This window comes from Ips typographus, linkage group LG8 (assembly GCF_016097725.1).
Source record: "Ips typographus isolate SLU linkage group LG8, UJ_Ityp_2.0, whole genome shotgun sequence".
Classification (NCBI taxonomy): domain Eukaryota; kingdom Metazoa; phylum Arthropoda; class Insecta; order Coleoptera; family Curculionidae; genus Ips; species Ips typographus.
In genome coordinates this window covers 1,610,656-1,623,719 of record NC_138429.1, presented here as the reverse complement: position 1 = coordinate 1,623,719, position 13,064 = coordinate 1,610,656, and the positions used below count along the sequence as shown (strand labels likewise).

At 35.9% G+C, this 13,064-nt stretch overlaps 3 protein-coding genes across 6 annotated transcripts in view; 2 read left to right on the top strand and 1 right to left on the bottom strand.

Annotated features, from left to right (window-relative positions):
* The first annotated feature begins 857 nt into the window (after window positions 1-857).
* On the top strand, window positions 858-3,380 carry Gas8 (Growth arrest specific protein 8). The gene is made up of 10 exons (XM_081985975.1): window positions 858-977; window positions 1,030-1,066; window positions 1,120-1,309; window positions 1,560-1,821; window positions 1,875-1,993; window positions 2,048-2,189; window positions 2,382-2,549; window positions 2,620-2,706; window positions 2,754-2,954; window positions 3,129-3,380. The coding sequence occupies exons 1-10, from the start codon at window positions 975-977 to the stop codon at window positions 3,345-3,347; spliced, it is 1,428 nt and encodes a 475-aa protein (XP_081842101.1). The 5' UTR covers window positions 858-974; the 3' UTR covers window positions 3,348-3,380.
* Window positions 3,381-4,483: 1,103 nt separating this feature from the next.
* The window catches only part of LOC145733265 (uncharacterized), a 131,200-nt gene continuing 122,619 nt past the window's right edge, over window positions 4,484-13,064 (bottom strand). The window contains exons 1-3 of one of the 4 annotated variants that reach the window (XM_081986036.1): window positions 12,131-12,334; window positions 9,098-9,260; window positions 4,484-4,781 (exon numbers count right to left, since the gene is read on the bottom strand). In XM_081986036.1, coding sequence (XP_081842162.1) covers window positions 4,667-4,781; window positions 9,098-9,260; window positions 12,131-12,152 — 300 coding nt within the window. In that variant the 5' untranslated portion in view covers window positions 12,153-12,334 and the 3' untranslated portion in view covers window positions 4,484-4,666. Of the gene's footprint in view, window positions 4,782-4,828; window positions 9,038-9,093; window positions 9,261-12,130; window positions 12,335-13,064 lie in introns of those variants that run through there. The other 3 variants (XM_081986033.1, XM_081986035.1, XM_081986034.1) reach the window with 3 other exon arrangements.
* Window positions 4,795-7,027, top strand: LOC145733238 (ceramide phosphoethanolamine synthase-like). Its single transcript, XM_081985979.1, has 3 exons — window positions 4,795-5,597; window positions 6,136-6,428; window positions 6,487-7,027. Exons 1-3 carry the CDS (start codon window positions 4,966-4,968, stop codon window positions 6,921-6,923), a joined length of 1,362 nt encoding a protein of 453 aa, XP_081842105.1. The 5' UTR covers window positions 4,795-4,965; the 3' UTR covers window positions 6,924-7,027.

Genomic DNA, 13,064 nt, shown 5'->3' with positions numbered 1-13,064 from the left:
CTTATTTGCTCGTTGATATCTCAGTGATGCATTTTTTGAGACACCCTGTAAGTCACCAAAATTAAAGTTTACAGGACAATAAAATTGTAAAGGTACTTTTTAATTTTTATTACTATGATGTTTATAATTACCCACTTTTTTTTCATAATTCACGATCAAAAACTCATTAAAAAGCGCATTAACAGAGAGAGTTGCCAAAGCAAACACAACGTCCCATAAAACTTTTATTAATTTTCGTTACTCTTTGTTTGTAGTTTGTTTATTAAACAAAATCTTTTAGTAAAATTGTCTGTAGGAATCAAACGAAGCCGGAGGCAATTTATGAAAAAAAAAAAAAACATTAGATCACGATTTTGATCGGCGGACCATGAAATGTGAAATGATCTCATTTTCTACCAGGGTTGATCAAGAATTTAGTGATAAGTGATACCAAAACACTGTTGTTTACATAGTTTATTGGTTTGTCTTTCCACAGAAACCATCTTCCAATTCACTAATAATAAATTATCTAATCAAAGCTAAAAGGACTATAAATTTTACAGCAAATCACTGTAGTGACACGAAACCAGTAAATCATTATATTGATCCTGTTTGTTTAGTGTTCACATGAAATTTTTAAAAATAAAACAAATAACGGGTTTTCAATAATTGTTATGGTCGTAGTTGGCTGTGATTCCCTCGTTCTAGCATGAACGTAGGGCCGCTGATAAGTTCGTATATGGTTTGAAATGACAGCTGTCATAACGTTATCTAAGACATACGCTTTTTTTTTAGATTGTGATTGGCCAAAAAAAGCAGACAAGCAAACTGACCAATAAGCTGTCAACCACAGTGTTTTGCCGTACCGTTTTAATAACATTTGATAGAGAGAGATATACGTATTGCACTGAACTTGCCAATCAAAAACGCTTTGATAATGCCTAGCAACCATCAAATTGACAAAACATTTCAATATACAGTTTAAAGCAGCCAAAATGGTTAGTTTAACAACAATTTTAGATTATTACTAATTCATATTTTAAATTTCAGCCACCCAAGAAAAAAGGAGGAGGTAAAGGGGGTCTAGGTAACTCACTCTAAAGTGTTAAACCTGGTAGTTGAATTAAAAAGGCATTTTAGGGACCATTATCGATGGGGTGGACACTACCCAAATGACTAGGGAACAGCTAGAAGTGTTCTGTTTACGGATCAAGGAGGAAAATGAACGGGAACGGGAGGAACGCAATTTCTTCCAAATGGAACGGGACAAGTTGCGCACTTTTTGGGAAATTACTCGGAACGAACTGGAAGAGGCCAGAGCCAAATTAAGGTTAGTTTTTCTGGAAATTCCTCCATTGATGTGCTATAGTATAGTAGTTTTTACAATTTTTCACAATAATATTTAATAAATAATTGACTTACAGTCAATCACTTACAAGTCGCCTAACAAATACAAAACCACAACATTAATTAGACTCAAATTACCTATTAGAATCAAGTTGTATTGCATTACATAACCGTAAAATAAAACATTTAACATTCAGCACTTGAATTTGTACACAAAATCAAAAAAATTACAGAAACAAAGATCGACAAATTGAAGAATCGGCGGAAAAAAACGAAGAAGAACTGAAATTCTTCAAGCAAAAAGTGAAGCACTTGCAGTACGAACATCAGAACAATCTGACCGAATGCAAGGCGGAGGCTTTAGTCAGTTTGAAGAACGCCCAAAACGAACACACCGAACAGGAAAAGGAGCTCTTAAACGACAAAAAAACGTTAAAAATCAAAATCAGAGAACTAGAAAATTCCTACGAAGACCAAATTAAGAACATGAAAATGGTTGCTAGACTAGACCAAACTGTTGTACTTATTACTTTAAGTTTTTTTTCCAGGAACATGCAAAGAATATAAGTAAAGCTAGAGAGGAGTTTGAGCAGAAGGCCAAAGAAATGGAAGCAAAGTACGACAAGAAGTTTGAAGAGTTGAGAGTTCAGTTAAACACTAAACATGAGTGAGTTTGCTGTTATTAAAGTCGCGTAAAATTTGTTCTAATTGTGGATTTAAGTATGGAAATCGCGGAAGTAGAGGAAAGAAAGAACAATCAGATTACCGAACTGAAGAAACATAACGACAAGGCTTTTAACGAAATGAAGAATTACTACAACGACATAACCTTGAATAATTTGGCGCTAATTAGCAGCCTTAAGGTAATCTTGCACATTTATATCAAAAAAAGCGGTACATAATGAACGTTATAAACTATTTACAAATGGTAAATTATTAAGGTAAATAATTACCTAATGTGTGCCAGGTAAATAAGTCAAAGACGCAAATGATAAAAGCGGTGATACATAATAATTAACGCGTCATTTTGTATGTACCAAAAATGTGATTTGTAGGATCAAATGGAGGTTTTGAGGAAACAAAACGAACGAATGAGCAAACAAGTGGCTGATTTGAGTGCTGAAAACAGAAAACTATTACTACCGCTCAAACAGGCCACGGACGATGTTAAGGAGTACAAAAGACAGTTGCAGAATTACGAAAAGGACAAAATCTCTTTGGCTGTAATTTACTTTAAACTGTTAACAGTGTGATTGGACAAAAAAAGTAGACTTACCGAGTGTTCAATTTTAGAACACCAAATCCAAATTAAGTCAAACCAGCAAAGAACTGGAAGATCTCAGATGGTCAAACGATGCTCTACAGCTGAGATTTGAAAAGGTGTTATTATACTCTCCAGTATATTTTTATTTATGGTATTCTTTCAGCTGCAAGAAGAACGTGATGAACTACACGATCGATTCGTTCAAGCAATTTTGGAAGTGCAACAAAAAACAGGAGTGAAAAACATACTTTTACAAAAGAGGATTCAAACGTTAAGTCAAATCACTGAACACAGGGACGTAGTGATTGGTGAATTGACCTTAGCTCTCAAACAATCTCCCGATCAGGTCAATAAAAAGCTTGAAGTAAGTGTGTTGCGTGTCAATTAGCTAAAACAAAACATAAATTTGTCCTGTAAACAAAAAAGGGTGAAGTTGTCGGTAAAGTAGTAGCAACACGAGAAATCAGTAGAGAAATTAAATATAGAGCTGACCCAGTTTCAATAGCCCAACCCTTCTAAATTATAATTTTGTTTCAAGGGAATCTTAACAAAGAAAAATGCCACAATTAGCGATCTGCAGTACGAATTAGCCAGAGTGTGCAAAGCACACGACGACCTTTTGGCCACTTTTGAGGAAAAACTGAAACTCTACGGGATCCCCAGGTCCGAGCTGGGATTCACCCCGTTGAGGATGGTGCCGCAAGGCCAGGCTGGCCTGGCCAGAGGCCCTGCTGGTTTGGTAACTCAAAACAAATGAACCCAATAAAATGGCTTGATTATTTGTGCATAATGTTTATATGTCGCTATAAATCCTGCTGATTTTTACGACAACTTTGCCATAAAGTACGCAGTTTTTATCTCGGAGTAGTCAAATATTATACGTAATTTTAGAATAAACGGAACGTGGGTTGTGTGATTGTTTACACATACCTTGAAGGCACTTTCACTGATTTGTAATGATTTACGATGGCCTGGAAAAGTAGTTTATTCAGTCAAACTTGATTCATTTAGCACTTACATGGGAACAACGCATTCACCATGGGTCAAGATGTTTTATTAGAAATAACTTAATGTAATGTAACTGAAATAGTTATTTACATTACTAGTGGGGTATGAGCATTTTTATAGTCACGAGTGGGAGTGTTGCCACGACGAGGTCGTAGACCGAGTTGTGGTGATCACACGAGTACGTTAATTTGCCATACCCCACGGGTGATGTACAACATTTTATCTACGACCATCAGAAGCAGCGTAAAGTAAGAAGAAAATTCATATTTTGTGCAATGTGAACTATTTAGGAACGTCTCGTATATGCTTGCTACGGGTAGTTATTTGTTACCCTTAAATTTTGTCATCTACGCTGTACTGTTTTGGTGTTGTTGCTATGGTAGCCATTTGTTTCCACATATTACTTAAGCGACAATTTAACAGTGTCAGTCACAAATTTTTAAAAGTGCATTTCGTTATGAACATGTCTGAAGAACTTCCGTCAGATATTGAAGAAGCTGCCGCAAACGTGGTATCTGGCTTGTTGCCTGCCAAATCAAAGGCGATATGAAAAAATGTATCAAAGTTATGTTTAAATTCAATAAACAATTACAGCAGAAATTTTCATTTAAAGTTGTTTTATCGCACTAGTGCGATAAAATCGATTATTATCGCACTAGTGCGGTAAAATCGCTCATTACGTAACTCAAAATGAGCTATGTAATGAATGATTACCATGCTAGGAGTAGATAAAAAATATTTCTGTATATCCGACCAAGCTGAATATTGTTTCACAGACTACAGCCGAACGGAGTTTTAACTCTGTCGGATGTTCCAAAAAAATTTGTTTCCAATAACAAAAATCTTGACATGGTGAATGGAATTTACGGTATAGTAGGTACTGGAAATAATTAAAATTTTGGGTAATTTATATTTATTGAAATATTGTTGCTATTTATTTTTTCAATTTAACGTAAAACGTAATGTGTTTTTTTAGTGATTTGATGCAATTTAACTGGATATCAACTAATAATCTAAAGTTTTTTGTAATTTTCTGATCTATTCTCCGTTTAATAGCATGTTGTGCCCCTAGATGGCCAAACTGATGTGTCTTGTTATTTCTCTTACGCAATATGTTAGACTGAAATAAAAGGTGATCTGGAGGTCGCAAGTCAGCACTGTCACCACGTTGACAACTACAAAACTAAAAAGTGTGGTTATATAAAACTAATTATCAACAAAAGACAAATATTACAATATTTACTTTATTACATTCAGGCAAGGTCCTACATTCCAAATTAAACGTTAATACTACTACAACCATTTCCGGAGCTATATTCAAATGTTGCTGACGTTGATTTTTTTGCTGTTGTACCGGTGAAGAAGTCATGAAAAGTGACGGGACGCCGCTATTAGAATGGGGCACCGACCATACCAAAGCATATCTGCAGGCCCAGGGCTTGGACCTAACGAGTCTCAAATTGTTGTGCGACGATAATAAAGTGGACGGAAAATGTTTGATTTTGCTGAACGAGACCGATTTCACTCTAAGTCCTATCAGTAGGTTGACTTTAAGAGACCGTAAGTTGCTTTATATAACTTGCAAGACTTTGCAAAGAGACAACCATGAAACTCTGATTAGTTTGGGTATCGTTGATACTCCAGAGTCTAGTATTTTTAACAACCATCATGGTTTGAATCCTTCAATCAAATATGGTAGTGAGTTTGGGGATTTGGATCATATGTCTCCAGCCCTGTCTGAAGATGGCAGACCTAGGCTACCACCAGAAAAAATGAAGGCTTTTTTAAGTTTTTGCTATGTAGTGGTGGTCACATGGATCACAGCATTTGTAATGGTAATAGTCCACGATCGAGTACCTGACATGAAGAAATATCCTCCATTACCAGATATTTTTTTGGATAATGTTCCACACATTCCATGGGCTTTTGACATGTGTGAAGTTACTGGCACCTTAATGTTTACCATTTGGCTAATTGTACTGCTATTTCATAAACATAGGTAAGCAAATAACTTAAAAAAGTACAGCTAAACCATAAATAATGAAAAGCTTTAGCAATAAAGATCATGTTTCAACAAATTGATTGGTTAATTGCCCCAATCAAGGTCAAGCAATAAACTGTATCAATATTATTATTTACTAGTTATATAGAGAAGAAAGAAAATAAAGGTTTTTTCTTTGTTTTTCAACTAGAAAGGCTTGTTTATCATTAGTTTTTCTTATCAAGTTGAGCTTTGGCAGTTAAGTTCACAGTTTTGCCCTTACTTAGTACACTTATCAGTCACCAGAAAATGACTAAATAATGCGATTGACGATAAACACTAAAAATATGTTAGGAATTATACAAATTAGTAAACTCATTGTCTACGTGTATATCACAGCAGTGTGTATTGTTGGTTTATGCAAATGCTGCCAGATTTTAATTAATGTTTTATTCCTGAGATTTTGAGAAAAATAAAATTAGTAGTTTTCAAGATATTTGCAATATTCCAGACTTTTTGGTCACCTTGTATAATAATTTAAAGAATCCTGTTTCAGATTTATTTTGATGAGAAGATTTTTTTCTCTCACTGGAACTATTTTTCTTCTGCGTTGCGTTACCATGCTCATAACCTCACTGAGTGTCCCAGGAGCTCACCTGCAATGCAGACCGCGCAATAATATCCTGCAGGGAACCACGCCCTTTGAGAACCTTACTGTCAAACTATCGCAGGCTTACATTATTTGGCGGGGGGCTGGAATGTCCATTCAAGGGGTGCGAACTTGCGGTGATTACATGTTTAGCGGTCACACGGTCGCTTTGACTACATTAAATTTTTTTATAACTGAATGTAAGTTTGCTGAAAGAAAAATTAGTTTTGTTGGTATTGGTATGGGTTGTTTTTACAGATACTCCCCGGATAATATATGGTGTTCATACCCTTTCGTGGGTGATGAACATTTTTGGGATTTTCTTTATTTTGGCCGCGCACGAGCACTACTCAATCGACGTGTTTGTGGCCTTTTACATCACCAGCAGGTTGTTTTTGTACTATCACACTTTAGCCAATAATCGGGCCCTGATGCAAAGGGACTCGGTCCGAACCCGGGTGTGGTTTCCGTTGTTTTCCTACTTCGAATCGGGCGTCGAAGGTATTGTACCCAACGAGTACGACACACCTTCTGAAGTGGCCAAACAAGTCAGTTGTTTTATTAAAGAATTGTTACTTGACATGGTCAAGTTTGTCAATTCGCTATTCCAAAGACAAGTACCTTCGGGAGCGTCGAGTTCGGCACGTGTTACGACCAGTAACGGTGCGGTATCCACGTCCAAGAAGGGCAGATAAAATCCATTTTATACTTCCAAATATTAAGTCAATGCATTAAATAATATGTGATTTGTTGTAGGTGAATTTATTTATTTATTTACTATTAAATTGTTTATTAATAATTTGTTGGTTTTTATTTTTGGCAGCCCAAGAAGCACACGTCAGGTACAATAAGTAGATCTTGTTGTTTATGACGTAGAAAGTCGTCTCAGTAACGTCACAATTGTCTCATACTAATGACGTTATACAGGTGTGGTAAATCCAAAACCGACCATAGGAAAACCGTGTAACTGACAGAGAAACGTAGATAATTGCATTTGCATGCGCGGGACAAAGACAGAAAACGAAAAAAATATCAAGTAGGCCATATTTTTAGTTTGTCGAGGGTATTGAATACATACGGCGTTTGGCAACAGCGCGCTGAAAATATGGCCTACTTGATATTTTTTTCGTTTTCTGTCTTTGTCCCGCGCATGCAATTATCTACGTTTCTCTGTCAGTTACGCGGTTTTCCTATGGTCGGTTTTGGATTTACCACACCTGTATAGACGTCACTTAATTTCCATTAAGTAATTTATCCAAGCATTAAATGCTGTGTGCATTGGTCTGAATTTTTGAAATAATCAAAAATTAAAAATTTGTATCATAGTTTCCTGGTACGACTGCAAATTGACCCCAAGAGTATGTTCGGAATCAAACTTCACAAAATATAAGTGCGTTTCCTCTTTCTAGGTTTCTTTTTTTACCAATGTACGTCATAAAAACATCAGCACATCACTTATTAGAACGTCATGTGACTCCTTGTTGGGGCAACAAAATTCGTTGTTTCGCAACTTTGGTGTTCTAAACGATGGTGGCAATCTCACCCAATATAAATGTAAATAATAGTGAAATGTGTAGAGATACGTAACTGATAAAAAGTCCTTTACCTAATACGTCATAAACCGAATGATTTACGGTCAGTTTATCCTCGGGGGCAGGCACTACTGGGCTCGAAACAGGTAGCAAAACCGTATTATTAATATAAACACGTAGCGTGCAAGACAGGCCGCTTAATTTTATGAATATATTACAACTAGGTATGAAATCCGATCCGCATATGTTGGTAGTTGTTATACGATAGGTTCCATCAGGATGGTAGATATGCCGTGTACGTATTTAATTAAGATCAGTAGGGTAATTTAATATCCAAATAATTCAGGCCGAATGTTGTACCAGAATGGTGGTATTTTTGTCACCTGTCACCATTTATAACAATTATTATTATGCAGATGGTTAATTTGACCAAAAAGGCACGTGTCTCAACTTTTTAGTTGGAAACCGCAACCATTTGTTTTAAAATACACTGTAATTTAAAAAATTGTTTTCTCGACATATGGTGAATGCGCTTACCCTATCAAATGGAAAAGAGCGACAATTTCTGATTTATTTTGACAACTGATGACAAAATGTCACTTTCTATAGAATCAATCAAATGTCATTGAAACAGTACGACTAAACATACCAATCAAAAACTAAACTTTGCATGTTTGCGGTCAAAAATTCTCATGCAACCCCTGGTATTATTTCAAGCAAAAACCGAGTCAAATCAGTGTGTGTGTATTCCGATCTAATTACCCACGCACCCCCCTTTTTCCTATCAAATTAAAGGGGTAGCGGGATAATTAGGGGGTGCGGCTGCGAAAATGTTTTCACATACGAATTTTGGGTGAAATCTCAGATTCCTGGTTTTGGTTCACAAACCGACTAATTCTCATACATACACAGGTGCACGCGTGAATAAGTTTACTTTTTGTTCCCACGGTACAATTACACCCCTGAAACTCTGAAGGGTAAAATAATACCGTAAGTACTCTAAACGGGGAGGGTTTGATTTTTATGCGTCGACTAACTTGAAACTTTAGGGGTTGTGAATTTTTTGTAATTAGACAATTTTTTGACTGAAAGTACTACTTTCACCATTTTTCCGTCGCTATTGGGTGGCAAAAAAACAAATTGATTTCCTAAAAGTGGCATGGGTCCCGAGAAGTCGTAAACATCGTTACGGATGGTTGACAAGTTGACAACTGGAGGGTCGACACGACGATATTTGCCTTGACGAATCGACCCCCTGCCGTGAGGTTCCTCGAAGTCTGTCGTAAAAACCGAAGGAACCCGCTGCCCGGGATATTATACCATTTACCTTTACCTACCTGGGTACCATATGGTATTCGGTACCATCCGGACATAAATCTTGATGGCTGTCGATATATAACTGGCGTCGGTTTGGTAGTACTGAATTCGATTCGATTACTATTGCTCCTACTTGTTGTAAATGGTAATTCTGTCTCTTCCTGGAATCTGTGGTGGAACAATCTGAAAAATAGAGGTGAAATGAGATGACACATACACACGTTATAGACTGATGGACATTGATGATTTCCTGCGATTACAAGCACAATCGAGGAAGGGCCGGCCGGAAATTAAGGAAGCGCATGCAACCACTTTCGTCAGGAAATGAACAGTCAATTATTATAAACTGTTCGATTCCAGTTCGCATGTTTTTTAGTAAAAAAAAAGACACGGGGTCGTACTTCTCTCATTAGACAGGATGAATCGAACTATTTCGTAATCCTTGCGAGGTTTTATTTTTTCGTCGATTATTAATTTGAGCCGCTGCCATTCGCGACCAGATCTTGATAATTTTCTTATAAAGTCCGTGTCACTTAACGTTTCGACGACTCATCCATCGGAATAGATGCTATTTAAGATAAAAAGGCAATAACATGATGATTGAACAGAATCGGCCTGTCGTAACGGCGAGATCAAGGTGTTAAACTGACCTCTCTGTTAGTGACCCTTAACAATCAATATGGGTCCAGTCAGCTGATAGATTTATCCGACCGACGCATTTTACTGTTATACAATTCTAATGCAGTCAGATCAAATCATTTTTACCTAAAAAAAAATAAGGTGTGTTACTATTATACTAAAAAGTCAACAATTCTACGTACAGACCCTGATTTTGGTTTATACTTGATTTTGTTTTGAAAAATTGAACCAAATGAAAAATTTTGACAGTTAATTACAAGAAACGAACTTGGATTTGTTGTCTGTGGCAGATCATGTGCAAAATGTCATAGTCAAATTAAAACTTAGTCTATGGTGCCTTTAAATTTGAACAAATTACATAAAAATTTACTTAAATAGATCAATTTGAACCTTATCAATAGATTTTCAAGCTTGAAAGCTCAGTTGTAAAGCTTGAAGCCAATTTCTAAACGAATTGATCAAGACAAAAGTAGTGAAACCAATAAAAAAGACTTGATAGACCAATTTGAAGTTTGGTAAGTCAATTTGTACAATCTGAAGTCAATTTTCAATCTGAGTGGATTTGAATCTGTGCAAATGATATTAAAATTGACTTGATAGGCTAATTTAGCATTGGAAGTCCAGTTGTAACGTTTCAAGTCACTTTTTATGGTTAAAAAACTGAATTATCAAGACAAACGTGGTCAAACCAATACAAGGGGCTTGAAAATTAGCTTTATGGGCCAATTTGAAGCTTGGTTATTCAATTTTTAAGGTTTAGAAGTCAATTTGTTCATTCTGAAGTAATTTACCGATCTTCAGCAATTTACATCTGTGCATATGACAAAAATTAACTCGGTAGAGCAATTTGAAGCTTGGTTATTCAATTTTTAACTTTTACAAAGCAATTTGTGCATTATAAACTAAATTTTCAAACTGCAATTTTCAAATGACATAAATAGAACAATTTGAAACTTGATAATTCAATTTTTAAGGTTTAGAAGACAAAACGTACATTATGAATTCACTTTTCAAGCTGTAGGGGTTTAAATAATCAATTTAAAAGCCATGAAAATTGACTTGATAGGCCAATTTGACTTGAAAAACAATTAAACTTAAAAATTTGTGACGTGGCCGTTTCTAAACGGCAGTTATGTCTGGTTGCATAATATTAAAGTCTGTCAAAAAGACAGAATGTGGACCAGCACTGTGGGTAGTTTATGAGTGGTGGAAAAAAGCAGGATTCAGCTTGCTGCTCTTTCTTGACCAATCACAAAGCACAAACCTAACAAATTTACGCAAACTCTGCACATGTAAAGCATTTTCATAGAAATGCAAACAGTTGGAAGAAAGAACAATATTTACAAACTTCATAAACCATCATAATTGACATGTGTCAGTCTGTCGATTTTGGAATCTACGTCAAATTCTAGGCCTACTCGATGTAAAATGTTTGTATCGATATTGTTTTTGCTCTAGCACCTTACTTTTACAAAAATGTAAAAAACTAATTATTTGTGAATTTTCAGATTTTTCCGGAAAATTACCAAAAATGTTCTGTAAAAATTTCCATAAATTTAATTTTCCGGAAATTTTACATCCCTGGTTTGATTGATTATTAAAGTTTTTCTTCAAATTTTAAATTTCTATAAAAATTAGGTTATGTGGGTTACTTGATAATCTAGCTGGCGATTAGTCTCCTACTGTCAACGAATAATTGGAATGACGTTTGACAAATCGACTTAAAATGGTAGGATGATACAATTGCAATATCTTGTAAACGTGCAGTGTTAGGAACATGATTTTATGCTTTAACATAATCATTAATCCTTGTAAGTGTTTAAATTAAAAGCGAGACTGTTTTTGACACAAGCGTCTCAAATTTGAATTTTTAACGTTAACGGATCGTTAGGTGTGGAAATTATGGACGAACATAAAACATGACGTGCCGGTGCATATCGGAAAGTCCCTCTAATTCCGAAACACGAAAACGACTTGGAGGTATAAAAATACACACAGAAATCGAGGATTTAGATCTAAATGGTTGATTGCGCTTTAATTCAGATGTCATCGCACGGCACACAATTTTATCGTTCCTGTTCGGACACGCACCAGAAAAATTAGCGCCGTCCGACTGTATTAATGCTAAGGATACGATTTTTACGCGTTCGTAATAATTTATGGTGGCGATTGTCGCTTATCTACCCCAAAAAATCGTGAACCGGAGCTTTTAGCTAAGTCATTACGGAACGGCATAATCATACTATTAAAGAACGTGTTAACGTGAAATTGCGGCACGGGTCCGATGACAGATGGGAAAAAAATTATGTACTTATTACATTCATCAAGTCTAAATAATGATTTTTTTGCTTATTCTCATTGGGCATTCCAATAACAAACTTATTGTCAATCATTTTCATTTCTTAAATTCTTACCTTGCCTTACTGCTTCGTGCATCGTCGGCTGCCTATTTCACCCTTTGTGGGTTTTTGAATTGTAATTTGTCAAATATCCGATCTTTTCTGGTTTTCACTTGGATTACTTGCGCTACTATGATAGAAACAGTTCAGCAAACATGCAATGAATAAAATAGAAATAAAAAATTCTAACCTAAAATTTATATTGTAAACAAAGAAATAAACTGTCAAATAATCTGTAGTCTGTCATTTTACTGACGTCAAGCGTCGAACTATGAATTGAAACATTTGCGGAGCGGCAACTTCTTACTACTACTGCTTGCTGCATGCCGCTTACTTCTTGCGGAACTAGAACTATGAATCCAGCTTAAGAGATAGAGAAACACTGATAGCATGTACGAGACAAAGACTGATGTACTCTTAGCACTCCGACCGGTTGTTAATTATTATTTCGGTTGAAAATTTGTCAACAAATCTGGGTAGCAAAAATATTCGGTGTCCCCGGCACATATTTAATAATAATTTAAATATGACGGATCGTTTATTCATATACACACGAAGGTGTCGTGCACTATAAATAATGCCGGATGCTCTCGCAGTTGGAAAAGTAAAACTCACGCTGGGCGTACAGCTACTTGTATTTTATCTCGACTTGTCCCAGGCATATTTTTGTTTTGGAATACCGACGGTAAGCTTATTTTACCAAATTAATTACCTGCATATTTATGTCCATTATTAACGCCACCTCGACCGCGTGCATATTTCATTTATGATTTAATATACAGCGGGGATAAGCCGCGAGACAACCACACCGAAACTATACTCTCCAGAAGGTCGAGATTCTTGACAAATTTCGAATTTTTACTTAATTTCTCATTAACGAAACGTTTTAATGTTACTTCACCCGCCACCCCAAATTGGACGAAACCCTCGAAATGCCGCTGGTCAGCCT

What these genes read in the sequence shown, in the direction of transcription:
- Gas8 (XM_081985975.1), top strand. An exon ending in AGGAGGTAAAGGGGGTCTAG is followed by an intron (nt 1,067 to 1,119) that starts GTAACTCACTCT and finishes AAGGCATTTTAG; the next exon opens with GGACCATTATCGATGGGGTG. An exon ending in CGCTAATTAGCAGCCTTAAG is followed by an intron (nt 2,190 to 2,381) that starts GTAATCTTGCAC and finishes TGTGATTTGTAG; the next exon opens with GATCAAATGGAGGTTTTGAG.
- LOC145733238 (XM_081985979.1), top strand. Translation starts at nt 4,966, where the DNA reads ATGAAAAGTGACGGGACGCCGCTATTAGAATGGGGCACCGACCATACC. An exon ending in CTGCTATTTCATAAACATAG is followed by an intron (nt 5,598 to 6,135) that starts GTAAGCAAATAA and finishes ATCCTGTTTCAG; the next exon opens with ATTTATTTTGATGAGAAGAT. An exon ending in AAATTTTTTTATAACTGAAT is followed by an intron (nt 6,429 to 6,486) that starts GTAAGTTTGCTG and finishes TTGTTTTTACAG; the next exon opens with ATACTCCCCGGATAATATAT.